Source organism: Leiobunum rupestre, chromosome 3 (genome assembly GCF_980474605.1).
Source record: "Leiobunum rupestre chromosome 3, qqLeiRupe1.1.hap1, whole genome shotgun sequence".
Taxonomy (NCBI): domain Eukaryota; kingdom Metazoa; phylum Arthropoda; class Arachnida; order Opiliones; family Sclerosomatidae; genus Leiobunum; species Leiobunum rupestre.
This window is the reverse complement of record NC_143386.1, coordinates 64,600,671-64,627,992: the sequence shown is the minus strand read 5'-3', so window position 1 is coordinate 64,627,992 and position 27,322 is coordinate 64,600,671. Positions and strand designations below refer to the sequence as shown.

Genomic DNA, 27,322 nt, shown 5'->3' with positions numbered 1-27,322 from the left:
GTCACCGATTAGTAATCGGTGAGTCCGATGAGCTTTGCTGAACGTAGCCCGTGTGTAAAGAAGGAACGAAATCGTCATCTTGTGAAATGATTCTCAAATCCTATTGGATGAACTTTCAGGAAACGGATATTGATTGGCTTATAAAATTTTAGCAATAAATACAAATTAATTTCAACATGTGGATCGGCCATTTTATAGATATTATAACCAACATTTCACGAAATATTAAAATAGTTTAATTTACTGTTAAATATTCTTATTACAAAAGAAATTTCAATATATTATTTATCTCGATGCAGAAATACTACAAAGTCATTTTGATACTTTGAGTTTCAAATAGTTCAATTCACTCTAAATGCACAGTGAATAATAAAGGTCTTAGGTTTTAATTTATAAACATCCGGCTTATATACAGAAATATACACTTTTTAGTAACTATCACAGTCCCTAGATAAAAAAAGAATCCATGTTAATGACTAATAATTTAACCAATCTAAGCATGCAGACAAAAAACAACCGTAACATACTATAAAGCATCAACTGCAGAGAAAAACCATTGAAAACATTACGAATCTAATCCTCTCCCGAGTCCACTCCACTGGTCAGGAACCCATAGAAAATAATGATCCATAGCTTCGCAAAACCTCAATTTGTAAACTTCAGGATAAATCACAGTTGGTTGTTTACCATGTCCTCCCAAAATACCAGTAGATTTAACCACCATTTCAAGTTTTTTGTCCCAAGTAAACGTACGGATGTAGTCTTTGAAATTACAAAGCAACAATTACAGATTATTTATTGACATATATTAGCAAAGGAATATTTACCAATGATTCCAACTACAAGTTCCTTCTTATCTTCATCAAGACCAACGAGAAGGGAATAATCCATAACAGCGTGATTGGACAAAAACTGGGTATCATTGTTTATGGCCAATGTTAATACTGTTTTTGAATGTGGTCTGATATACAAGGGATTTTCACACGTGACTGAAAGTAAATTTAGAATATCAAAAGAGGCAGAATGACATATCAAAAAAAGAAAAATTACGTTTTAGGAGATTCTCATCCAAAAGAACAATATCTTCACCCTCTTGATCAGAAGTTGGCACTAACCGATTTCTAACTGAGCCTTTCAAATCGAATTTTTGACTGACATTACGTGAATAAAACAGGTTTTCCATGACTAGCAAATCTAATTTGGATGCAGAATTGGTAACAGTATTTTTGAAACCAATTCTATACACTCCGACGATTTTGGCCAAAACTGTTGGTTTCTACATATTATGGGTTAAAAAGGTAAGAATGGCACTATTAAGTTACATGTAAATATGCTTACGTTTTCTGTACACGCCCTATTGATATATTGGAAATAATAAGGAGCAAAATCCAGAAATGAGGGAACTTCGAGACGGGACATTTGCTTGAGAATGAACCGATCATCATGAGTTTTGCAGAATGTAGAACCAGATTTTCCTCCTCTGGCCATCCAAGGAATGCAACGTGACAATGAACGGATGTACCGCTCCTCCCCATCAGGAAACAATATTCTACGCAATTTACGAAATTGTTCAGCAAAATATACTCGACAGTAAAATCTCGTTGTAGAATCACTGAATTGCACTTCTATGTGCATGTTGGAACATTTTGAACCAGTTTTACTGCCACTTTTTTCCAATTCTTGACTACTGCATAATGCAAAGTCGGAGAAATCAACTAAAAAATAAAATAAATTACACTATTTTTATGAAGGACATATTTAAGCCGCGATCTTCCACTAAAACAACATGCTATCTACAAAATTTAAACCATTTCAACCTTAAGTAAATAGCCTGGAAAATTAAATTTCTTGGATATTATTCATGCCAAATTCAACCATAAGCCTTGCCTAAGGCCAAAACACTAAACCCTTGAAGTTATTAACTATAGAGAAATCTTGCAAGCAACCCAAAGTGAAAATAAATTCCCACATGCTAAAGCACTACAGGAAGTAACGCAGCAAATGCACGATGAAGGGAGAAAAAACAGGGACTCTATGTACCTTCTTCTTTCTCTTCTTCCACAATCTCTCTTTCGGTACGATTTGGCATGTAATGCACGGCATCAAAAACACCCAAATTACCACCAACATTACTACCAGTCACATTCCCCCCAGAATTATTCAAAGGGGCATTTACAGTCTTCAAAAATTGGGAACCTTTTTCAGTACCCCTGAAGAATGATAATACACCCGCAGTCTTTTTAGGATGATCTGATTGTAATTGGATTGAAAAACTTCATTAGCTTACATTTTTTTTCAAGATTACAGATATTAATACAAATTTTTCACTCAGAAATAAATGAACTAATTAAATAAAATAGTTAAAATACTCACTTGGAGAAATTTCAGGTACAGCTTCAACTGATGACGCACGTTCTTGAAGTTTTGTCAACCGTTTTTTTAATGTTGGGCTAAATATATATAAATATAAATGCTCCCGCCAATTCAGGGTAATGCACTTAGTTAAGTTGAATACCTTGCTGCCATGGTTTCTTTCTGGTTTTGAGAAATGAGCAAAGCAGGAATAATGGTGGTTTTCAATTCCACCAGCTGTTGGTCATAGTCACTCGAAGCCAGAACGTAAGCTATTATAGATCCTGGCTCATTATCATATACAATAACAGGAACCTTAAATGAAAACACATGAATATCATTATCAATAACTTTTCTAATACCACACAAGTAGAAGCTTATTTAGATGCCATTCCAGTCAAAATTTTACGCATTACGTACTTTATCGGAAGGAGATAATGAAAGATGTTCAGATGCCTGATAAGGACTCGGAATGGGAGTAATAGCCGAAGTTGACAGGAGTTGACTTATCAGATTCTTCATAGAGCCCCTTTCTTTTTTCTCACTTTTGCCTGAATTATCCTCTTCTGAGAGTTTCAGTTTCATATTGGCATTCTTATAGCTTTCAAGCAGTTTTTCTGCCCCATCGGACTTGGACCTTTCATGTCCTTTACTGCTACTATCTGACTTCTTATCAGAATTCTCCGTTCCTTGAGATGCAGATTCTAAACCTGAAATGCAAGTCTTCATCCAGTTAGGGCACCGTAATGACAATACTTTTTCGTTAAAAAAATACACAAAAAAATTCTAAAGGAACCAAAGAAATACTACATAACTGTTTTCAGTTTCACCTTGTTCCGGCACTTGTCCAAGCAATCCCCCATACATGCCGGGAGATGTACCATAAGTGTAACTCGAAAGTGAAGAACTGCTTCTGGATGTTGTCATGGATGGGTCTATAGTGCTTTCACTTAAAACTTGAACAACATCTTTGACAGATTGTTTAGTTTCTAGAAAATATCCAGAGATAAAATTAACAACTTCCTCTAAATTCACAAAGTAATCACCCAAACCTTCAAATTTTTTCTTTTTCTCAAGGTTAATTACAATCGTTTCATCCTTGTTATCGCTAATTTCTCCTTTTTTGGCAAAAACTTCCATGTCTGAACTAGTGTCCTGTAGATCACCAAACGAAATTTCATTCCAAGACGAGGTGCCACTACTGTTCATTTTATCGGAAGACGATTTACTGGATTTTCCAGGTGTTTTGCAGGGAGAACACTCGTCTACTTCTGGAATGCTGGAAATGGACTGTTCCAGCTTGGTAGACGGTGTTGTGACACTGCCGCAACTGCTGTTACTGTTCAGTTTCCAGTTCGGAGCTGGCGGTGCCAGGACATCAGCGTTGTTGCTAGAAGACGTCAATGGTTGTTGGCTGGCAGCTTCCAAACTTTCATCTGATTGCTTAATAAAAGCCTAAAGAAAAAGATAATTAAGAAGAAAAACGCGTAAGATTAAATCAAAAGTAGAAGCAAGTGATTCTTACACAAAGGGCGTCTTGACCGGACACTAATTGCGCGTCTGTATTGAGACCAGAGGAACTGGAAGCCCTGGAGTAGGTCAAAACCCCTACTTTATTTGCCACTTTCTCCTCCTTTTTCTTTGTGGATACAAAATCCATTATTCTATAAAAAATTCAATAAAAGATTTTGCTACCAATATGCAAAATAGGTGCAATAAAAAACAAACTTCGAATTCCAGTTGAATACAGCGTCTGCAATTTGCATTTTTAGGAGAACAACTGAATCGGCGATTTTCCACATCAAATTACACACATCTGGACAGATTTAAAAACCAATTATAGCCAAGTTCCTTTACAATATGCCGCAAAGGGAATATAACCCCCCCCCCCCCCCCCTTTGACTTTTGACATTTTCGGTGCTGCTTAGTGATTTGTTGTGGAGGTAAAAACCAAAACTGTTGGGGTATGTCATGTTACATTCCCTTTAACGAAAACGTACCTTTCGTGGCGCCTATATTTCCCAAGGAAGATATGTGTTTACTTTCTAATGTTGGGGAAGTGAGATTTAGTTGAATAGCTTCGATTCTTTCACGAAAAACGGATCTTTCAATCTGTTTAAGATATTTTATTATTAGTTTTTCTTTGTCGATTAGTTAATCAACTTCTTTGTGCAAGTACCTCTTGTTGCTCCATCATTTCTTGAACAGTAATTTCGTGTTTAGTTCCCTGACTTTCACTTTTTAAAGTAAATAGATGTTCCAAGATATTGCTATAAATACCGTACCCTCTGTAACATGATTGAAATATTTAAAAGAGTTTTGTTAAGCAAACTAAAAATGTATTAACTAACTTCACAGCCAAAGTTTTAATTTCCTCCACTATGGTAGAAAGAGGTATGGGATTGTCTTGTATAGTAATATTTATGGGAGGTAATGACACTTCTCTCATTTGTATTGAATGGAACCTAAGACAAAAATAATACACATTGTGAAAAAGCTGCAAATATTAACATCTTCCAATCAATCAGAAAGAAGTATTTTAAGGTGTCACCTTGCTGGCAGAAGGAGAATGGGGGCTGACAAAAAGGGGGTCGACACCTGGTCTTTTTGTACAAATGTGACGGCGCGACGACCACAAAGACACGGGTTATCGTGATGGACGTCTTTCATTGATGTACAATGCACAAAAAAAGACCCGTTGCTTACCCCCTTTTTCCCAGCCCCTATTCTTCTGATAGAATTGGGGTGACGCGTTAAATTTTTTCACAGCACTACTCCTTACTTTTTCTCCATACTTTAATTTTTACATAAAAGGATAAGTAACATAATAGGAGTCTGACACTGAATCCCCAAGACTGAATGATGTTCGTAGCGAATGCGTAACCGCAAGTTTCGAAAACAGGAACTCTTATATTTTTTGTTGGCCAAGTTGGTGTGGTGGCGATAAATACGAGCGGAGAGTTCTCAGTCCTAAACCACGTAATAATTTATACAGTCAGTGACGAAACCGACTATCATTTAAAAATAGCGTTAGGAAAATAGGAAAGGTCATACTTATCGTTATCAAGTACTTATGTTATTACATAAAAGGCGAATAGAGGAACTAAATCGTAAAAAGAACAGCACGCGATACTCGTATTATCAACTATTGAGGCCTATGAGCTATCAAATTACAAGCTCCCATCCCAAGGACTGAATAAAAATATCGCTCCAAAAAGACAGTGGCACAATGCGATCCTCAAAATGACGGTCAACATGTTTGATGTCTTCGGTGTAATTTGTTTTTGGGCGTTCGCTACAGCGTCGGCCCAAGAGAATATTAACGCGCTACGTCAAATCGAAACCAATGTATACGAAATCCGCAGAGACTACAACGACCATTTGACCAAATACGACCAACTTCTGAGGGACAATCATAAACAACGCGATCAAGACCGAAAAGAAATAGAACTTCTGAGAAATAATATGCAGCCGTTATTTCAAAGCGTGGAAGATCTGAGACGCGAAGTCAGGCAATTATCGGCGAGAGTCAGCGAATTGGGGGAAATACGAAACGAGAAATACGAACAAACCGAAAAAATTCTCAAGACTATGGAACGATACAACGTTAAAAAGTTGGTAGATTTGACGTCGAAAAGCGACAGCGCGATTAAAATGTCGGAAAAGATGTTGACGCTGTTAAATTCGGAGAAAATGAAATTAGGAGGCATGGCCGATTTCAACGACAACACCCTCGAAAAGTTGAGGAAAACCTTCGTAGAAAGCATCCAAATCAACCTGCATAGTTTCAAAAACAATCAACTCAACCCCGAATTTGAGACGATGAAACAAGGAATCGAGGGCCTAAAAGACACTTTCTTCAAAATACGACCAAACTGTAACGACCACAGCGAAGAAATGAAGATCATATTGGAGAATAACTTTAAGAACCTAACCACCATATTGGAAAATAAGATTTTCGACCACCCAGCCGTACCCAATATTAACCCAGCCGTACCTAATATCGATGGCAACCCGATCCCCGATGAAATAGAGCCGCTGAACGCTTTCCAGCCCGCCATTCGAGCGCCGGCAACCACGGCCGAACCCATTCCGTGCAATAGGATGTCCTTCGTGGAGGATCCCAAGAACTGCGCCGAATTAAGAAGCGACGGGGTGACTTGCGACGGAGTTTACCCCGTCGTTTTGCATTCCGAAGTGGGACAACGCTTTGTTTATTGCGATATGACCACGGATAGCGGCGGATGGACGGTAAGTTAAGCGTGATGACGTCAGAGTCACAGATTATCCAGCTGGCGCTCTCTGTAACGTCATCCTATAGATCGATTTACAATTTTTAACGGCCAAAGACGACTTTAAAGGGGTAAAATTCATCCGAAGTAACGTGGTGATGGCGTTATTTGTTAGTAGATGGCGCTCTGATAGCAACATGACGTCATAATTTTGAGTTTCAACGATTGGTTGAAAGTTTTCAAATTAACTCTGAAAGTTTTCAGTTTTTAGTGGAGAACGGTTTTGTCGAGATTTAAAATACAAAATTATCTTCCTTGATTGGATAGTTTAAAATTGTATTATAGTGCCATCTATGGCGGAGAGTGTTAACTACTGTTAAAATTAATTGTTAATTTAAATTAAAAAATGACATATTTTTAATAAGAATTAAAATACTATAATTTAGTAATGAATTAATAACTTTTTAAAAAAGTTTATTTTTCATAAACTTTATAGTGTCGCCATCTACCTCAAACATTATTAAATAGGAAGGTACCTCGGGTGGATTTCACCTCTTTTTGCATATTTCCCTGTAGGCAATATGTGAACGCGTCTAATAGACGCATTCACATATTGCTTACCCGGGTGTTTATCCCTGTTTTTTTTTGTAAATTCCTATTTTATCCCTGTCATCTAGGAGCAACAAACGCGAGAAGAACGCAGCTAGCCTTTTAAACACGTTAACGCAATGTTGTGTACAAATTTCATTGGACGAGCCTTTACGCTGAACGTTTTACGGGCGGGGGGGGAAGACAATTTTCGAAATTTTCCCTTCCGACGGCAGCAGGCGCTTAAGCGTTTAACCAATGAAAAATGTACAAAAGAAAATGCACAACTTTTGACGGGTTGCGTTCTCCTTGTGTGGGGTGCTGTGTTTGTTGCTCCAAGCTGTCATCACGGTAAATTGTTTACACTACGACTTCTTACCTTTTTCCCACGGTTCAATCATGAATGTATTTATTTCTATTCTATTCGGGAGAATGACTATTCGAGACGGTAAACAATCGCTACGCCCCCTTTGGTAATTTTAGTTTAGACGCTATTAGTTTTCCCTCATCGTTATTCGTAAATTTCAAATTTGACTTTATAAATAATGATAATTGCATATGAATATAATTTTGTGGCATCGTTTGCTTATATTTTGATGTTTATTTAAGAAAAAACGTTCTTATGACTTTTTATTTGTCTTTAGTAGGGTGACCAGAGAAAAGTTTTGAAAATTTTAGATGAACAATAGGAATTCTAAAGGCGAATTATAGGAAAATAAAGGAAATAAAATAGGCGAATTATAGGAAAATATAGGAAATAAAATAGGCGAATTATAGGAAAATAAGCGAATTATATGAAATAAAATAAGCGAATTATAGGAAATAAAATAAGCGAATTATAGGAAATAAAATAGGCAAATTATAGGAAATAAAATAGGCAAATTATAGGAAATAAAATAGGCGAATTAAAGGAAAATATAGGAAATAAAATAGGCGAATTATAGGAAAATATAGGAAATAAAATAGGCGAATTATAGAAAAATATAGGACATTAAATAGGAAAAATAATAAGGTAATTATTGCATATCGGTATACTTTGACTCGAATCACCTAGAATATTGATAATTTTTTTAACACTGCCTTCTTGCATTATTGGATCACTTAGCGGATTTACAAAGCCTGTACATTTCGGGACTTTATTCGAAAATGGCAGCGTTTTTACTAGATGTTCTATGACACGTACAAAAATGTTCAAAAGACCGTGAAATTATAGGAAAATAGGTGAAAATATAGGAATTTATAGGATGGCATTAAAAATAAAGGAATTTATAGGACGGCATTAAAAATAAAGGAATTTATAGGAAGGCATTAAAAATAAAGGAATTTATAGGAAGGCATTAAAAATAAAGGAATTTATAGGAAGGCATTAAAAATAAAGGAATTTATAGGAAGGCATTAAAAATATAGGAATTTATAGGAAGGCATTAAAAATATAGGAATTTATAGGAAGGCATTAAAAATATAGGAATTTATAGGAAGGCATTAAAAATATAGGAATTTATAGGAAGGCATTAAAAATATAAGAATTTATAGGAAGGCATTAAAATATAAGAATTTATAGGAAGGCATTAAAATATAAGAATTTATAGGAAGGCAATAAAATATAAGAATTTATAGGAAGGCAATAAAAATATAGGAATTTATAGGAAGGCATTAAAAATATAGGAATTTATAGGAAGGCATTAAAAATATAGGAATTTATAGGAAGGCATTAAAAATATAGGAATTTATAGGAAGGCATTAAAAATATAGGAATTTATAGGAAGGCATTAAAAATATAAGAATTTATAGGAAGGCATTAAAAATATAAGAATTTATAGGAAGGCATTAAAAATATAAGAATTTATAGGAAGGCATTAAAAATATAAGAATTTATAGGAAGGCATTAAAAATATAAGAATTTATAGGAAGGCATTAAAAATATAGGAATTTATAGGCAATTTAGGCAGTCTGGTCACTTTGCTTTAGCAGACGCTAGATTATAGGCGCTACATCGGAGAAGCTAGCGCCGTTACGCCACCTAGACTCGTTTCGGTCGTGAATGTTGAGACAAATTTTGGCGTGGCTCCCAAACGTTCCTACGCCACTGCTATCATGCTCGAAGAGTTATCTAAATCAAATCCCGGCTTCTCATTGGTTACCCCAGGGCCGTTTTAACCAAATTTGGGCCCCAAGGCAGACTTGTGGTGCGGGCCACTGTGGGCCCTCCCTACCAGAGTTGCAACCACTCAAATATCCAATTGTATGGTACAAGTGACAAAAAACCCAGTTATGTAGAACTCCCTATTCAAGGTTACTGACACCTAGGGGCAACAAACACAACACCCAACACAAGGATAACGCAACCCGCCTTGTTTCTTGGGTACATTTTTCATTGGCTAGACGCTTTAGCGCCGGCTGCCGTCGGAAGGGGAAAATTCCGAAAATGTCTTCCCCCCCGCCCGTAAAACGTTCAGCGTAAAGGTTCGTGACGCTCGTCCAATGAAATTCGTACACAACCCTTCGATATCGTGTTTAAAGGCTAGCTGCGTTCTCCTTGTGTTTGTTGCTCCTAGCTGCCCGTTGTTTGGGTATTTACGCGACGGTTTTTGTTATTGTTTAAAAAATTTTAAACTAATTTGTTGTAGTTTTTTCCGTCTTAGAAAACCTAAACCAAACGTGGAAATTTAAACATATCTTTAAATTATAATAGAATAAAAATTATAACAAAAACATTACCGGAATTTACTGAATTTTCTTCTCGGAAATTTGTCAATTTGTTAAAAAAACTAGCTGTTTAATTGTTAAGATTACGATATCCATTTATTAACTTAGTTAATGAGATACAAACGTTTACACGACGAGAGTCGAGACGTTGTTTTTATGCAGACTTTTCTCATAGAAATGGTAAAATGCACACTCAATCCTAGATCTAGTAGTTTTTAAAACCATTTTTTCTTAAAAGTTTGTGGTGCGAGCAGTTGCCTCGCTCGCCTGTGCCTTAAAACGGCATTGGGTTACCCCTCTTTCGTGCCGAGGGTAAACGAGACCATGAAGCCCGCCGATTGTCTCAATATTGTCATTCTCCCCAAGTATAAATACATCCCTACTTGGTCCAATAGACGCATTCACATATTGCCTACAGGGAAATATGCAAAAAGGGGCGAGTTCCACCCGAGGTACCTTCCTATTTAATAATGTTTGAGGTAGATGGCGACACTATAAAGTTTATGAGAAATAAACTTTTTTTAAAAGTTATTAATTAATTACTAAATTATAGTACTTTAAATTTTTATTAAAAATATATAATTTTTGTAATTTAAATTAACAATTAATTTTAACATTAGTTAACACTCTCCGCCATAGATGGCACTATAATGCGATTTTAAACTATCCAATCAGGGAAGAGAATTTTGTATTTTAAATCTCGACAAAACCGTTCGCCACTATAAACTGAAAACTTTCAATCAATCGTTGAAAATCAAAATTATGACGTCATGTTGCTATCAGAGCGCCATCTACTAACAAATAACGCCATCACCACGTTACCTCGGATGAATATTACCCCTTTAAAGTCGTCTTTGCCCCTTAAAAATTGTAAATCGATCTATAAGCTGAAAAACTAGGGAAAAGGGAACTATACGTAGACAATTCATTTCAGGTTGTAGCTCGAAGAGGAGATTACGGCGACATAAAAACCAATTTCGAAAAATCTTGGAAGACGTACAAGCAAGGATTTGGAAACATAAGAAAGGATTTTTGGTTCGGCAACTACAATTTAAACAGGTTAACGTCGCAAGAACCGAACCACTTACGAGTCAAGCTGGAATCTTTCACCGGGGAAACTTTGACCATAACCTACAAAGAGTTCGAAGTCGGTAATTCAACCGCCAGATTTAAGCTGAAAATCGGGGATGTACTGGAAGGAGGTGACCACCCGCATTTGGGACAATCTCTGAAGAGCCACGACGGACTACCTTTCAGTACTTTTGACCAAAATTACTCCGGAAATGACGTGAACTGCGCGGGGAAGTACAAATCGGGCTGGTGGTTTCAATCCGAGCAATGTTTCGAGGCCATTCTGACGGCGCCGTACTTCCAAGAGGGGGAATACCGGGAGGACAAAGAAGGCATCATCTGGCAGTCGTGGAAACAATGGCAGGTTCTGAAAGCCGTCGAATTGATGGTCCGACCCGCCAATTTCTTGGCTGACATGCTATAAGATTATAACTGATGGAGGAATTCACAAATTTCAACCTTATATCGATAAATTATCATCAGCAAGAAACCTGACTATAGTGACGCCGAAAAATAATAAAGCGGTTAACAAATTGTTTACGGAAAAAAATCATTTAAAGCGAAGCCATTAGAGATTTGATTTTAACGCTTTTATTTATACTAGATGGCACCAGTTCATCTCGAGAAAATTTCAACATAAAATAGATTAAGCCAGCGCCCGAAAACCTTGTAGGAGTGAAGACGTACTTTTATCGTGTACAAGTTCAACTTACACGGTTTTCGGGCGTGGGCTTAACCGGTCTTTTGGAAAATTTTAAATTTCTACGTTTCAAACTGCTGGCGCCATCTGGTAACAGGTCGGCTATTAAAAACACGACCTCTAATGGCGATCTTCTTATTTGTCAATCTTGTGTCGGTCTATTTGAAAATACTCAATGAATAATTATAAAGGGCTACAGCGCCGTTTGAAAAAGGCGAGTGAAATGCGTGTAGCTAATCCTCTTCAAGTACTTCGTGATAAAAGATACGACCTATCATATTTTAGTATTTATAGAGCCCTATTTCTGGAGACTTGCACGTGAAACTAGGGACATTCAAACGCCGCTGCGGCCCTAAACAGCAATATAACCTCGTTCCCAAATGGATCGCTCACTCTTGTGACTTTTGACATTTTATCGTTGCTCAGTGGTTTGTTACCATTGAGTTGGGAATATTAATCTAGAGATCCAATCAAATCTGCTCCCCGCGAAACAAGTTTTTGAAAAATACGAATGTGCCGTCTGCTCTAAAATGACGATCAAACGTTATCATATGACCCGTGGCGCCATCCATTATTTTGAAGAAAAAAAATCTTTTTGCTTGAAAACGCGTCTTATTTGAAGGAACCATTGAGAGATAGACGGCGCCACGGGTAGAATGATAACGTTTTCTCGTTATTTGGGACGCCGATGGGAGCAGACGACAGTATTCTTATTTTTAAAAACTTGTTTCGCGAAATTGGACCTCTAGATTAATATTCCCAACTCAATGTTTGTTACCGAGATAATTTCTCAAATTGTTGCGGTCTTCCGTTGAGAACAAGTTCGATATTTTGTAAGATTAAATATGTGAAAAAAGTAGTTTAATTGTGTATATCACAAACATATTAAATGGCTTTAAAAGTCGCTCGATGACTTAGGGTATTAGCATATGTAACATAATTACTTATAAGTATGCCACTGTACCTTTATTTCATTAAAAACCTTCACTAACGGTTTGTTTCACCACGGACCAGTAAAAAGGTGGACTACGTTAGATTTTTACCTTTTTATTCGTCATAGTAATTTTGGAAGTCACACTATTGGCTACTATCATATGTATTTAAGACAATGGAAAACCTCTAAATTGAGAAGGAATTTTTTTTGTGTCGAAATTTTAGTCAGCCCAATCCCAATGTAGCTTTCTTGAAATTTATAATCTCGCTCGGTTTGTTCGGATGAAGTTAAATAATGAGTAATTTAGAAAAATAAAGGGTTAGGAAAAATTACAAATATGGTTCAGTGATCGCTTTCCGATAATAGAACAAGTCGTCGAAGTGGGATATTCCACCAGCGTTATTAAAACCCATACCAAGCCTAGAAGAGTTAGGCCTAGGCTCAAAAGTATCTGCAAAGACTCCAACCTTGTAGATGCCTCAGAAAAGCTCAACCTGAATTTAAACTATTTGTTCCAATAAACCTGCTTCTTTTATTTGACAATGCAAATTTATTTTAGATCCTGAGTCTCCGAGAACTTCATTAATTTGCAAATTAATTGCATTAACAGCACTTGACACTATATTGTAGTTCATTATAGCTCCTAAGCCTTGGTTGTTCAAACCGGTTTGTTTACTAAAATAATGGCCGTCGGTTTATCAGACGTGGAGCTAACAGCGCGACGGCATAATCGGGATTTGAGATTCGATGACGTCAAATATGACGTAGGGTACGGAGGACGCAATATCTGTGAAACAAACCGTTAGTGAAGAAATAGAGCTAGTGGCATACTTATGAGTAATAAAGTTACATACGGTATTAGCCTAGCTGATTATTATTATTATTATTATTATATCTTTGCAAAAAAAAAGCTAATTACAGATTCATTGGACATGGTAAGTTTTTCCTAAGAAAGACAGAGCTGTTGTATGGGAGTCATTCAGAATTATAATATATATATATATATATATATATATATATATATATATATATATATATATATATATATATATATATATATATATATATATATATATATATATTATAATAATAATTAACACTTTTTTTAATTCTTGGATTCATAGTTTATAAATAATTTCAATGGAAAACTACCACTCAAAATGAACAGCTCTTTTCAAAGTTCCTCAAATCGAGAACAGAAACAACACATCGAAACTAAAGGCGTAATCCCATTCAGCAAAATTACTCTTCAAAGCGTACCGTTTCTGAGTTGTCAGAAAAAACAACTTTGATATCACATTCATAAACTGATAACAAGGGTTTCTAAAAAAAAGTAGCGAAAGTGTTATACATAACTATACATGTGACAATTATTGTACGCGTTCCAAATTAAAACTGAATCGCGTTTCTTCACCCGAAATTACCAGCACAAGGCTAATAATGCGTCACGAGAAATCGTCAGAGAATTTCCAAGTTAGATTACGCAATAGTTTTGAGAGCCACAGCTCTGGCGCTGCGAGGAAGTGGTTGATTAAAAGATTAGGACGCACACGCGGGCATACGGAGAAAGAGTCGTGGGCAAGCGAAACAAGTACACAATGAGGTCCTAAGAAAAACAGAAAGCAAATACCCTTCAGATCTTAGACAATCGAAATACGTCAAAGTCCGTGGAAAAAAACAGATAACGACAAAGAGGTTGACAACTCTCGAAAGATACGAGCCAGAAAACACTTAGGTTCCCAAAATGACGTCCCGTAGGATGAACGTCTTTCTGTTCGTCGGAATATGTTCTCTGTATTCGGTTAGTGGTCACATAAACGCGGCTAATGGCAAAAACGTTGAAATATTAGAGTCCATTAAAGACACGGTGGATAGCATTTACGAAAAGTTAAAATCCGGAAATAAGATAGAGGTATGTATTGGAAGTTTGAAAATTTATTGGAATGATGGATCAAATTTAATTAGAAAATTATATCCGTAATAATTGGGCATATAGAAGTTCAATTTTGATCGATTATTACAATCCAAAATGTGTTATATTTGATTCAACTTTTTTCCGATTTGATCGGCATTATTTGATCCAAACCAGAATTGTATTCAAACTGGATGCGTATCAATTCCAGTTGGATCCAAATTTGGATATTGGATCGAGTCATATTCGTAACTGAAGTAAATTTGATGAAATTTTAAAATTAAAGTCGTTAAATGTTTTGTAGGAAATAAAGGAGCTACTTCAAATCGACAATACTTTGAAGAAATTGGATAAACAACAGGAGACCATACTAGCAAAGTTTCAAGAAAATCTGGGGCGTTCGGGATCGTCCAGTAATGAAATACAAATCATCGAAAACAAGCTGGAATCGATGGAAACTGAGATTGTTTCGAATGTTAAAGGAGGACTTAAAAAAATGGCAGAAATGGAGAAACAAACTTCGAACTTGAAGAACGATTTGGATAAAAAGCTGGGCAAACTCAGCAACATCATGGCGTCCGTGTACGAAATGAATCAAAGATACGGCACCTCTCTAACGACGGCCATGCCGCCAGATAACAATAAAAAAAAGAGCTCTACCACCAACGACGAGTTCTTGGAGGAGCATTTCAACCATTTGGCGCAGCGAATAGACGAGTCGGTTCAGATCATGAAGTTGGAATTGAGGAGAGATTTGAACACTTTGGAAAGTTCGATTTCGAACATGTTCGAAGCGTGCGACGAATTGAAACCGGAAATGGAAACCGTCAAGACTCAATGCGAAAAAATGACACCCTCACTCGGAAGAACGGGTGCGGTCGCTTCCGGTCAACTCAGCACGGACGCGGTCAACAGAATCACCGAGGAAGTGGTCCGAAATCTGACGAGGACGCAACGGGAAGTAACCGATCGCCTGGAAAATAAACTGAACGACTTGGAGATCAAGATGACGCAAAACCAACCGCAAAGTAAACCGGAAGTAAATAGAGGTGAAAAAGCTATCCAAGGTGGCGTTTCCTCTCAAAACGTCGAAATCAAACCCGTTGCGCCGGCGGCTCAAAACCCTCCGATTGTCAACGTTAAGCCGAAACCCAACGAGTGCAAAAAAATCACCACGAACAAATTGCCTAAAAACTGCTGGGAACTACTCAAACTGGGGGCGAACTGCGACGGAGTGTACGTTGTCTATCCCGAAAGAAGGAGAGCGACTTACGCCTTCTGCGACATGACCGATGATGAAGGTGGATGGACGGTAAGTCATTTCTTTCACGCTTATTTTTCACTTGCGGCCAGTTTGACGCGTAAAGGCTGGTTTTCATTAGGGCAAAAACGCCACGACGGTGAACGTCGACGCGAAAAATTTCCGTTAGGCCTAACACAATATTTTTGCGTCCACTCTCGGCTGTCGCGTCTTACATTAGGTGGTTTTTTTTCGCCTGTTCTGGGTTTTTTGAGCAGGTTCAAAAGTGTAGCCCTATGACGTCATTTTACTCCAATTCTATCTCGACGAAAAAAACGAGTTGGAGTAAGAAGGGAGTAGTTAGAGGTTAAAGGTTATATATTTGTTTTGTTTTTAAGATGGCGACCGGTGGTGAGATCATCAATATAGGACTCATTTTTCTTATTTATTTAATAATAATAATAATAATAATCAGCTAGGCTAATACCCAAGACACCACCTTAGGTCTAAGTCATCAAGCAACTTTTAAATAGCATTTAACAATTGGATATTCGTTATTAAAAGCTTGCCACATGTGAAGATGTTCAAAACCCGTTATGTTTTCGTGAAACGAAATTTAAGCAGATGAATTTTCTATATAAGCTAGATTTCTCCCTCTACACCTCCTTTCGAGGAAGAGTAAAAAGTGTAACGTTTGAGCTCTGGAACAAGCGAACAAAATTCGGGACAGGGTAAATCTTACCCCGAGAACAGGCGAATAAAACGTTTTAGGGTAAAAAGTTTACACTTTTTGTCCTGGGACAGTCGAAAAAAAAACCACCTATTGTTAGTGAAAACCAGCCTTTATGCATTATTACGGGCGCTAGTGGAAGCTAAGCTTTAGATAAACTATATTAACTAAGAAGCTACAGAAATTTAAATTAATATTTTTAGTTTTTAAGGTCAAAATAATAAATTAATAACATATCTCTTACAACAGTATCAATCTAGGCTATTAAAATGAAACATGTACCTTTGCAGAATCAAAGCGCTTTTCAAGAGACGCGAATATAAAATTACGCACGTATAACACCGTTTAATTAAATTAAATTTATTTCTATAAAAAAAATCCTGATGTAAGAGTTTTAGAAAGTTAGTATATGATGTATTTCGCAAAAAATCCGTCAGTAGGTTCAGATGCTCCGTAAAATTTAAGGTATGAAAATTTCGTACAGTCCAATCTACACCCAGGGGGAATTCCATTGTTAGATTGCACTGAATTTAATTAGTTTTTTGTTCCGAGACGTTGTTTAAAAAATCACTAGTAGCTGGCGATGGTACATGTTTCAAGCCAATAACATTAGCAGGATAGATAGATAAATAAATACTTTTCTCGTAAAATATAAATGATATAATTTTTTGTCAGGTTCTAATGAGGAGAGGGGATTACGGGCCGCATCGGGAGAATTTCGATCGCAACTGGCTGGATTACAAGAACGGATTCGGCGACAAAATGGGCGAGTTTTGGTTGGGCAACGAGAACATTCATCAACTCTCGCACCAACTGGAGGTGGTTCTACGAGTCACCTTAGAAGACTTCAAAGGGAATCGAACTTTTTTCGATTACGAGCCCTTTTCGGTCGCTTCAGAGGGCATGAACTACCGTCTGCACGTCGGCCGTATCAGTGACAACGCCAAATCGTACCACGGATACTCTCTACGGCACCACAACATGCGACCTTTCAGCACTTTCGACAAGAACAACGACCATAAGTCCAGCAATCAAGCCGCTAAGTTCAAAGGCGGCTGGTGGTACAACAGGGGTCACTACGCCCTGCTGACGGCCCCCTTCATGAAACCCGACACCAGACAACAGAAATGGGAGGGGATGCAGTGGCACGCCTGGACCGGGAACGATTTGATCAAAGCGGCCGAAATGAAAATCAGACCCAAATATCACAATGTGTAAAAAACATTGAATTCCGTAAAATATTGTTCCACTAGCGCGTCTCTTTGAGAAATGGTTAACTGAGAGTTATTGAAGCCGTCGCCCCCTCAGACGCGAGGACGCAAAACGGCCACCAAGCCCGCTATATAATTTGCGTTGTGTTGCCAGACTTACTTTAATTATCGTACACGTCTATAATATCGAGTCAATATTATATAGTAAGCTACTAACGATAATTCAGCCTGAGCGTACGATTATTTTAAAAATTTAGCTTAATTGTATCTGTTAACTTCTTTCAGTTAAGATTTTAAACGACTTCAGTTTTAACGCCAACATACTGACAAAATTAAAATTTTCCGCCAATTTTCGAGAGGCCGATAATTTTCCCCTATGAGTTGGTTTTATTTGACTTGGCAACGCTGCGCGAAAAGCTCTCAGTGAAAACCTTTGTAAATGAAGAATAGATGAGTCACACTTATGGAATTGTATTATATGTGTATGGAAATAACTTTATGTATTTACTTCTCGCGTTATTTTAGATGTTGAGCTTTTACAAAAAGCGCTATTGTACACGTATCAAATTTTACATAATGTATCTACCCGTAATTGTGGGTCTAAAGAAGTAATTTTTATATTTTTCTGTAAACTTTTTTTTAAATAAAATTGTCTTAAATTGGGGTACTTTTTGAAACGTTCAGTTAATTAGCCTCTTCCTCAGAGTCTAGTATCTTGTTTTTTTTTATATAAATTTATCTACTTTTAAAAACCACATTTATCGCGGTACGTTAGAGGTACAAACACACATGATACGTCAATCGATTGGAAATATCATGCACTCGCCGGCGTCGTTAACATTAGTGAGGTCAGGCCCCCGTACATTTGCGATTTTCAAATATTAGATTTTTGAATTTAAATGTACATAATGTTTTTAAATTAAGATCGACTTGGTTGAAAATTATATTTTTTTGTTAGTACTGATCATTTCTGAACTACGTTTTCGGTTGCATTAAGAAATTTATATTTTAAGTGAGATTTCTGGCCAATTCGCGGGATCCAACAACCCACGTACGCACTATTGCCGTATTTGAATTTCGTACCAATCGATACAGCCATCTAACTCGTTCGAAAACATTTGAATTTCGTACCAATTCATACAGGCGCCATCTAACTCGTTTGCGTTTCGCTACCTTATTTCCAAAACCAAGTAACTCGAGAAAATGGATTTTCGATAAAATTCCTCTTGGGTTTATAAAGTTAATGTACAATATGATTGAAATTTGTTCAAATTTAAATTTAATATTTAAAATATATTTAATACATCGGGGGGATTGTGTGTACTTAAATGTCCGTGACATCTTGTTTTTTTTTTAATCTCTGCGCCATCCCCGACCAAACTCGGTTTTTTTTCATCTACCCCCAACCCACCCGAAACCGGTTTTTCCGATTTTATTCAATACTCCACCCCTGATAGAACCAGGTTTATGAATGTTTTCCCTGTAATATCCCAGCCCAAACTTGGTTTCTCAGATAGTTCTCTCTGCCCACGCTGACTATGGACAATACCCGTCCAAACTCTGAATCCGGTTTTCCCATCCCCGACCCACCTGGTTGTTCGGTATTTCCCCCTCACAACCAGTTTTTCAACGGGTTTTCTTCCTTTACACCGACCGGTTTTTCAACGGGTTTTCTTCCTTTACACCGACCGGTTTTTCAACGGGTTTTCTTCCTTTACACCGACCGGTTTTTCAACGGGTTTTCTTCCTTTACACCGACCGGTTTTTCAACGGGTTTTCTTCCCTTTCATCGACCGGTTTTTCGTTGTTTATTCTCCCCCCATCAAGCGAACCCACTGGTCTTTCCCCTCTCGAATGAATTGTTTTTTTGGTTTCTCTCCTCATACCCCACTAAAATCTCTCAACAATAATAACGCGCATAAGGAAAATATCAACTCACTTAAAAGTAACTCCCAAGTCTTGGTAGACGAAATACTGGGTGTGTTCATGATGTAAGGAATGAGGACATCCTTCGTTGGATCCTCGTCTTCCATAGGATCCACCATGAAAACGTAACTCCAAATACTTGGCGAACGATAACGACCAGGTGTCTTGAGACATTGCAACCACAGGTGTAGTCTAAAATCATGAAAGTTATGCTCAGATCATCATATATTTTAACTATTCAACTTAAATGGTCCCTAGTTGGTATTAATCAAACTGTTAACAACATTATTCTATGCTGCTTGAATTGTCCTAGGTGTATGTTGTGGCTAAGCCCTGCCTTTCATAATAATAATAATAAAAATAATCAGCTAGGCTAATACCCAAGGCACCACCTTGGGCCTAAGTCATCACGTAACCGACATAGTTGTCTTAATATCATGGACGACCTAAACTCGGTCCCACGGACATTTAAATAAACACAATCCCCCGATGTATTAAATATATTTTAAAGCGTAGGAACTTCCAGGAAGTTAAAAAACCTTTTGTATTCAAATGGAAATATATATAAAAACGTGAAAATCACCTCTTTGCAAGCTTTGCACCAACTCCACATTAGGATATGAGTTTTACAGGCTGGAATGTTGGTGTCTAACTTGTCCAAATAAATTTCAACACAACCATTTTCGTGGGTGAATTTTCTAATGTGAGCTGTCATGGGAGTATCGCAAGTGGAACTAGGGCAGACGTATGACGAACGAAAACAATACCGTTCTAAAAAGCCACCCAATGGTATATCATTTCTTCCATAAAAGTCCATGTTAACAACCCTGGAATAATTATGAAAACAGTAAATATTCTGCGTAATTTTTAAAACCCTTAAGCAAAACTTACCAGGGACTAACGCAAAAGTTGGGTGCATTATTTGATAAATTGGAATAACTACAAAATAAAACGGCTAATCTTTGATGATTAAAAGGACTTAAAGAATCCACTCTTCTTTCCCATAACAATCCATCAGAGGTTTTAGCTTTCGAGGGTTTTATCTCGGGAGTTGCATTTGAATGGCTAATTCCCAAAGTAAGAGCGCCTTTCAAACAAGAATTTTGTATTCGTCCACCTCTCGCTCTGAAATCAGCCAAGAGACTTTGCAAGGACAAGGACTCTGTGAAGGAATTGGTAAGCTTTTTGTTTACAAATGAATGGGCTTGGGAGATATTGACGGTGTTTGGCGCTGTTTCCCCATTCATATATGTTGTTTGAGATGAGAGGGAATAAATAGACATGTCATCCACGTCTAGCGTATTACGTTTGCTTCCACTGTCTAACGAGTCTTTGGTAAACTGATTGGACCAAAATATTTCATCAGGAAAAAAAGATCGTAAAGTGCAATTACGACCCAGTTCGGTTTCTAAATAAGGCAAGTTTATCTTTGTGTTTGGGGAGACGCAAAGTACCACGTCATCTAAGCCTTTGCGGAAATCATTGTTAAATGGAAGGGATTCCACATGGAGCTGAATATCAGGGTCTTTGAATACACTGTCATCTTCTTTGTCAATATAGCACCTTAAGGGGTCACTGAAATCTTCAATGTATGTTTTGGAAGGTTTCTTCTCTTCTTCATTTACTGAGCTCAAATTTAATTCATTGGCTTTGACACCTCCAGTGCTAGAACCTTTAACATTTTTATCTCTCAGCTCAAGGTCAATTTGAGGGACAGCTTCTGTTTTTGAGCTATCCATAGATTCCAAAATCAAATGGAGGTCATCAATTTGCGGAGGCGGTATAGCGCATTCGTCCATAAGAAATGATCTTTCCAAACGCCAATTGTAAGACACGTAGACCATGAACTGTATTATTTGCTTAACCTGAAAATATAAATTAAATTACCTGCCATAATTTAGTATAATCGTCACGCCAAAAATAGACTAAAAATATCAGAAGCTAAGCCCTAAGTAACGTTTTCCCACCGACGACAAGCGAAACACCAAATCGTCGGTCGAAGTACCGCGAAGGAACGTTTACCCGCTGACGACACGAGAAAAAACGAATCGTCGGTTGAAGTACCGCGAAGGAACGTTTACCCGCTGACGACACGCGAAAAAACGAACCGTCGGTTGAAGTACCGCGAAGGAACGTTTACCCGCCGACGACACGCGAAAAAACGAACCGTCGGTTGAAGTACCGCGAAGGAACGTTTACCCGCCGACGACACGAGAAAAAACGAATCGTCGGTTGAAGTACCGCGAAGGAACGTTTACCCGCCGACGACACGAGAAAAAACGAATCGTCGGTTGAAGTACCGCGAAGGAACGTTTACCCGCCGACGACACGAGAAAAAACGAATCGTCGGTTGAAGTACCGCGAAGGAACGTTTACCCGCTGACGACACGCGAAAAAACGAACCGTTGGTTGAAGTACCGCGAAGGAACGTTTACCCGCCGACGACACGCGAAAAAACGAACCGTCGGTTGAAGTACCGCGAAGGAACGTTTACCCGCCGACGACACGAGAAAAAACGAATCGTCGGTTGAAGTACCGCGAAGGAACGTTTACCCGCCGACGACACGAGAAAAAACGAATCGTCGGTTGAAGTACCGCGAAGGAACGTTTACCCGCCGACGACACGAGAAAAAACGAATCGTCGGTTGAAGTACCGCGAAGGAACGTTTACCCGCTGACGACACGCGAAAAAACGAACCGTTGGTTGAAGTACCGCGAAGGAACGTTTACCCGCCGACGACACGCGAAAAAACGAACCGTCGGTTGAAGTACCGCGAAGGAACGTTTACCCGCCGACGACACGAGAAAAAACGAATCGTCGGTTGAAGTACCGCGAAGGAACGTTTACCCGCCGACGACACGAGAAAAAACGAATCGTCGGTTGAAGTACCGCGAAGGAACGTTTACCCGCTGACGACACGAGAAAAAACGAATCGTCGGTTGAAGTACCGCGAAGGAACGTTTACCCGCCGACGACACGCGAAAAAACGAACCGTCGGTCGAAGTACCGCGAAGTAACGTTTACCCACCGACGACACGCGAAAAAACGAATCGTCGGTCGAAGTACCGCGAAGGAACGTTTACCCGCCGACGACACGAGAAAAAACGAATCGTCAGTCGAAGTACTACAATCGAAAAAGTAGCTACAATTTTCGAATAGGTGTTTCTATAAAATACGTGAGGTCACGTGTAAATGTTTTTTCAACGTCACTAGCTAAAGTTATTGAAGATTGAGAGCGCGCGCCCGAGTCGATAAAGATTTTGGTATTTGAAGTCGACGTGCGAAACGCGCGTGCCAATAAAGCACTAAAAAGCTTAAGCTCGTGACGCGGGAAAAAACATTTTATACATTTAATTTTTTTTAATGATTTATTTTATAGAAACACCTATTAGTACAAATGTTATGTAAGAAAAATCCACTAATCTTACTTTCTTCAATTCTGGAGCAGATCCGCCCCTTAAAATTATGGTACAACCCAAATTGGAAGCACAGCCATCAAAAAACATCAGAGTTTTGGTTTTATCTGAGCAAATCAATCAAAGTTTAAGAAACAGCATTGACAAAGAATTATAATAGTATTAATTGGGCCCAAACCAATATGATATCAATATTGGTTACCAATATTGCATCTCTGTATCGGTATAGATTATAGAATTAATAAAATTATGATATTGGATATAGATTCTGAGATCAATTTACTATTGCTAAGATGATACGTTGCAACTCTGAATTGATGGCATACTCCCAGCTGTGGTCGACCCAAATGAGCATCGATGGAGGAAACAATACCAGCTTGAGTACATCTGGCAACCCTTTCCATTACGGACTAATCGGAGAAATCAAGAGTAAGGATTAAAATTGTAATTTCACATAAAAACACGAAATTTTTACATACTGGTTTTGTATTCAAAGCTACAGTAATTCCAAGATCAAGAAGCATTTCTTGGGCCAATCTCGACACAGTTTTCTCCACCATTAGAATGTCAGGCTTATAAACAGATATTTTTCCAATTGTATTCTTCAAATACTCAAATTCTTGCATCAGAATTGGATCCAAGGATGATAATTTGTTCTCTACTCTTTGATAGACAATTGCAGAGCTCAACAATAAGATTGTGGGATTTACAATAATTTCTTTCATCTAATAACGAAATAGAATTATTAAAATAATTAATGCTATTGGTGAAAAAACTTTACCTTTTTATGGGCCACATTCTTGGTACATACAACACCTCGAACTATACAACAATCACTTTTGGCACCACCAGGAATCTGATAAAATTAAAAGAAATCATTTCTTAAAGAAACCTTTTATTATACTAAAGCATAGTGTAATGTACCTTCTTAATTTGAACATACTGTCTGATGTCCATATCATCATTATCATTTTTAATATCAGGCCTTACGGTTTCAGCTACTCGATGTACTATTGGAAGAATTGTTTCGCACCAAGAAAGAGGGAGACCATCTGAGCTCAACAGCTGATGTAACAGATTCTGTTCCAGTTTGGAATGTATAGAGCTTAAATCAAAATATTTTCTCAATAAAGAAAAAGCCTATGTGAATTTGATGGAAGACCATACTTAAGGGTATCATAAGTGACTCTTTCCAAAGTATTTTCTTGCAACATTTGCGGATTATAGACAAATATGTCACAGGCAACTCCTCCTTTTTCTTTATCTCCTAATAAAGTCCCTTTAAGAATGTCATCTTTCTTTTCAATTCTCGAAGAAGCTGCAGCATCTAAATAATGTAGTTACTTAAAACTAGATTGAAAATCTTTTTCAACACTAAATATACCTTGATTTCTATTTTTAAAACTACTGGATTCTTTTACATTGAAATTGGGCTTTGAAAGCGTAACTCGACTCTCTTTCAGATCCAAATCCAAGTAAAATGTGGAACTGGAAGATGATAATCTACTCATGCTTGAATGCCTATTTGAGTCTTCGTTGGAATGCTCAATAATTTCCATAGAATCGTCTAAAATTAACCCAAAGTAACATCAAATAAAATTAAAATTCGGATGCCAAAAAACTAACCAGTCTCCCCACTTGGAGCTTCTGACTCCGTGGGTTGAATTTCTTTCAACCATAAAGGATCATGACTTTCCTGGTGAGTTTCAGGGCTTTGGGTAATTGTCGGAGATAAGCCAGGTGACTCAATCAAATTACACTACAAGACAATTTTTTTTATTTACAATAATATTTCTTTGTGATTATCTCCGCTTACCATTTCACCAGCTTGATAAAGAGCATAGCCGTCAAAAAATATATGGTCATTGGTGGCACTGGCCAATATCTTCGCATCCATTAAAGCTTGAACAATACTACCAGCTTGGGCGCGATTGGACGCTTTGCTTTGTCTAATAAGCCAATCCACAATGGTACTACCAACCACACAGTTGTTATAAGTCCTCAGTCGATGACGGTGGCTTTGGAAATCCAATCCCGTTGAAGAGTTTTTCATCATAAGCCAAATTTCCCTCACATTGTTTTCATCTTGAGGTGTAGATCTTCTGTCTAAGGACCCCATATTGGCCAAGTCAGTGTTGGAACCGGAGAATTCAAGGTCAGAATGAGTCATGAACCTTTGATAAACAATTGGTTTGAATAATTCTGTATCCTAATTATTGGGTTATAAAAACATTTTACTTTGCTTTAGCAATATCCTCTTCCCTGAAACCAACTGTAGAGCTTTTTCTTCTTGGCCTGTTGGATTCAGCAACTTGAATGCGTTGATCAGGCAAGGACAACATTAGTTTCTGAGCTAAATCTTCTTGTAAGGCACGAACATCTCCAGATAGTTCAGTGGCAGTATCAAGAGATTGAATGTAGGAGAGTACAACTTTGCAGCAATAAGTGCAAACCCGTAGTTCTCCTGTGAAATTAAATTACAAATTATTATAATGAAAATTAGGCAATTGTTAATAATAGCTACAGTTGTTGGTTTTAAAATGTACAAAAAACAAGAGATTTTAATTGCACCCAATTTAGAAATGACTCTTTTTTACATTTAATTTAAAATTTTCAATTTCTATGTGAAACTGGGGGATAGGATTAGCAAAATTTAATATTTTTAAGTGCTTAACTGCCAAAATTAAAAGACCTAGAATGTTTCTTTAACATGACCCTCACCCCAACGTCAATAATCAGAGGTAGGGTTAAGGAATTTGCACCTATTGAAAAATAAAAAGGGCATTCTGAAGAGCGAAAGTGATATAGCCCATGACACTATCATTTGTTTGAATTGTTTCATTAAGTTTTGAAAGAAACCACCCTTTCAATAAGTAAAGATAGACAGGAAAACACCAAGTCAAAGTCCACAAGTAACATAAAATATTTGAACTATGCATTATACATCCCGTATCATAAAAGTAGCATTATCAAAGTAATAAAAAATGTGTTTATCCCAAAAATATTTGGTCTGTTGGAATCCCTTTAGCATATAGCTTAAAAACCGTCAAATTTTTATTTAACACCAGTAGCTATTGTTAATGTTGGTCAAAAGAAATACAAACCAAATAAAGGTGATTTAACTCACCAGAATAACCCATTAATTTCCCAGGAATTCCCTGATTACAACATCTACTACAAAATATCTGACCACAGATACGACAATGGTGACGCCTTCTAAAAGTGGTGAACTTATCGCTACATTCATAACACTCTTTGCAATTGCTATCGGGCATCCAATATTGTTTAAATTCACTGTCTCTGTACGTCTGTAAATTCTACAAATGACATTAAAATTAATTAAACCAATCCAATAAGGCTCAAAAATAAACCAACTTACATTGCTAATCATATTGTTACGTCTGTCAAGAAGTCCAGAAATTCGACGAATAACACTGCTAACACTCCTTCCATGATAAATTTCCCCTTCTTTGAGCGACTTGGTTTGAAAATCTGGTAAACTGGATACACTAGAAACTGATCGCAGGGTGACACGTGGACTTGATTCTGCTTTTGGGACTGATTCATTTTCATTGACAGCTAGTTGTAGAACCTCTTCCTCATCTAGCTTCTGACTAATGTCTATTATTGCTTTTTGAGCTGTGAAAATATATGAAATAATTATGGATTCAACAATTTAAAAATTAAAAGAAAATTACTTTTCGTCCGTCCAAAGAAGCGGCTGAAAAAATGCGAGCTGCTAGGTTTTTCATCAGAGCCCAGAGGGGCAAATTCAGTTAAAGACGTTGGTGATTCTAATTTCTTGGCTAACTGTTTAGCAAACTTAACCTCAGGAATTCTTTCTGGGTTAGTTTTTTCCATTTTGATTTATATGTAAAATGAAAATACAGTTCTGCTATTTCAAAGTTTAATTCCAACCAAGGCGACCAAGGCTTGGCAATGCTAAGTAACAAATAAACAACAGCATAGGAATCTTTGTCGCTTCTAAAAGATAATTGAATTTTGTGTATTTTTCTTATAGATTATTGAAATATAAATACCTTAATAAGGAAAAATATCACATCCCACACGAAATAGGAGCGAAAAAACGCCTCTCTTAGAATTCAAAAGTCAAAACACAAAACAGACGACACACTTCACCAAAGACTATATAAAGCTACGCTTACATAGACTGGTGTGGTCTATGGAGTATAAGTTGATGGCTTTTTTTCAAGCATCAGCGCCATCAAGTATTGAGGCAAAGAAATATTCATTTAAAAAAAGAAATTGGTTGTCAGTCACTTAGCTCTTCATGATTCAAAAT

General features: G+C 37.3%; 3 protein-coding genes and 1 long non-coding RNA gene across 7 annotated transcripts; 3 read left to right on the top strand and 1 right to left on the bottom strand.

Moving 5' to 3' along the window:
- Positions 1-214: 214 nt before the first annotated feature.
- On the bottom strand, positions 215-27,160 carry fab1 (1-phosphatidylinositol 3-phosphate 5-kinase fab1). Of its 4 annotated transcripts, none has more exons than XM_090169006.1 (32): positions 27,060-27,160; positions 26,718-26,961; positions 26,399-26,658; positions 26,147-26,336; positions 25,258-25,483; positions 24,836-25,193; positions 24,646-24,778; positions 24,404-24,586; positions 24,187-24,346; positions 23,944-24,124; positions 23,801-23,875; positions 23,499-23,744; positions 23,303-23,429; positions 23,032-23,126; positions 20,494-21,467; positions 20,186-20,429; positions 19,616-19,794; positions 4,704-4,817; positions 4,532-4,640; positions 4,353-4,464; positions 4,081-4,168; positions 3,878-4,016; positions 3,405-3,807; positions 3,168-3,341; positions 2,773-3,062; positions 2,516-2,667; positions 2,374-2,450; positions 1,339-1,715; positions 1,051-1,276; positions 828-989; positions 570-762; positions 215-447 (listed from the first exon to the last, which is right to left on the bottom strand). In XM_090169006.1, the coding sequence occupies exons 2-32, from the start codon at positions 26,878-26,880 to the stop codon at positions 429-431; spliced, it is 6,429 nt and encodes a 2,142-aa protein (XP_090025132.1). In that variant the 5' UTR covers positions 26,881-26,961; positions 27,060-27,160; the 3' UTR covers positions 215-428. The 4 variants fall into 4 exon arrangements, with proteins under 4 accessions (XP_090025132.1, XP_090025130.1, XP_090025129.1 ...); XM_090169004.1 differs by having other exon boundaries at positions 528-762; positions 20,186-20,458; positions 20,505-21,467; XM_090169003.1 differs by having other exon boundaries at positions 20,186-20,458; positions 20,505-21,467.
- On the top strand, positions 5,586-12,508 carry LOC149954231 (uncharacterized). Its single transcript, XM_090169009.1, has 2 exons — positions 5,586-6,603; positions 10,813-12,508. Exons 1-2 carry the CDS (start codon positions 5,596-5,598, stop codon positions 11,371-11,373), a joined length of 1,569 nt encoding a protein of 522 aa, XP_090025135.1. The 5' UTR covers positions 5,586-5,595; the 3' UTR covers positions 11,374-12,508.
- On the top strand, positions 13,835-18,324 carry LOC149954230 (uncharacterized). Its single transcript, XM_090169008.1, has 3 exons — positions 13,835-14,495; positions 14,800-15,807; positions 17,141-18,324. Exons 1-3 carry the CDS (start codon positions 14,328-14,330, stop codon positions 17,681-17,683), a joined length of 1,719 nt encoding a protein of 572 aa, XP_090025134.1. The 5' UTR covers positions 13,835-14,327; the 3' UTR covers positions 17,684-18,324.
- Positions 22,559-23,605, top strand: LOC149954229 (uncharacterized). Its single transcript, XR_016479904.1, has 4 exons — positions 22,559-22,741; positions 23,052-23,242; positions 23,313-23,448; positions 23,516-23,605. It is a non-coding gene; the product is annotated as an uncharacterized LOC149954229 (long non-coding RNA).
- Positions 27,161-27,322: the final 162 nt, after the last annotated feature.

Excerpts from the sequence above, each read along its gene's own strand:
- LOC149954231 (XM_090169009.1), top strand. The coding sequence starts at position 5,596 with ATGACGGTCAACATGTTTGATGTCTTCGGTGTAATTTGTTTTTGGGCG. Across the intron at positions 6,604-10,812 it reads CGGATAGCGGCGGATGGACG|GTTGTAGCTCGAAGAGGAGA; the intron begins GTAAGTTAAGCG and ends AATTCATTTCAG.
- LOC149954230 (XM_090169008.1), top strand. The coding sequence starts at position 14,328 with ATGACGTCCCGTAGGATGAACGTCTTTCTGTTCGTCGGAATATGTTCT. Across the intron at positions 14,496-14,799 it reads AATCCGGAAATAAGATAGAG|GAAATAAAGGAGCTACTTCA; the intron begins GTATGTATTGGA and ends AATGTTTTGTAG. Across the intron at positions 15,808-17,140 it reads ATGATGAAGGTGGATGGACG|GTTCTAATGAGGAGAGGGGA; the intron begins GTAAGTCATTTC and ends ATTTTTTGTCAG.
- fab1 (XM_090169003.1), bottom strand. The coding sequence starts at position 26,880 with ATGGAAAAAACTAACCCAGAAAGAATTCCTGAGGTTAAGTTTGCTAAA. Across the intron at positions 4,465-4,531 it reads AAATGATGGAGCAACAAGAG|ATTGAAAGATCCGTTTTTCG; the intron begins GTACTTGCACAA and ends TATCTTAAACAG. Across the intron at positions 990-1,050 it reads GGATGAGAATCTCCTAAAAC|TCACGTGTGAAAATCCCTTG; the intron begins GTAATTTTTCTT and ends ATTTACTTTCAG.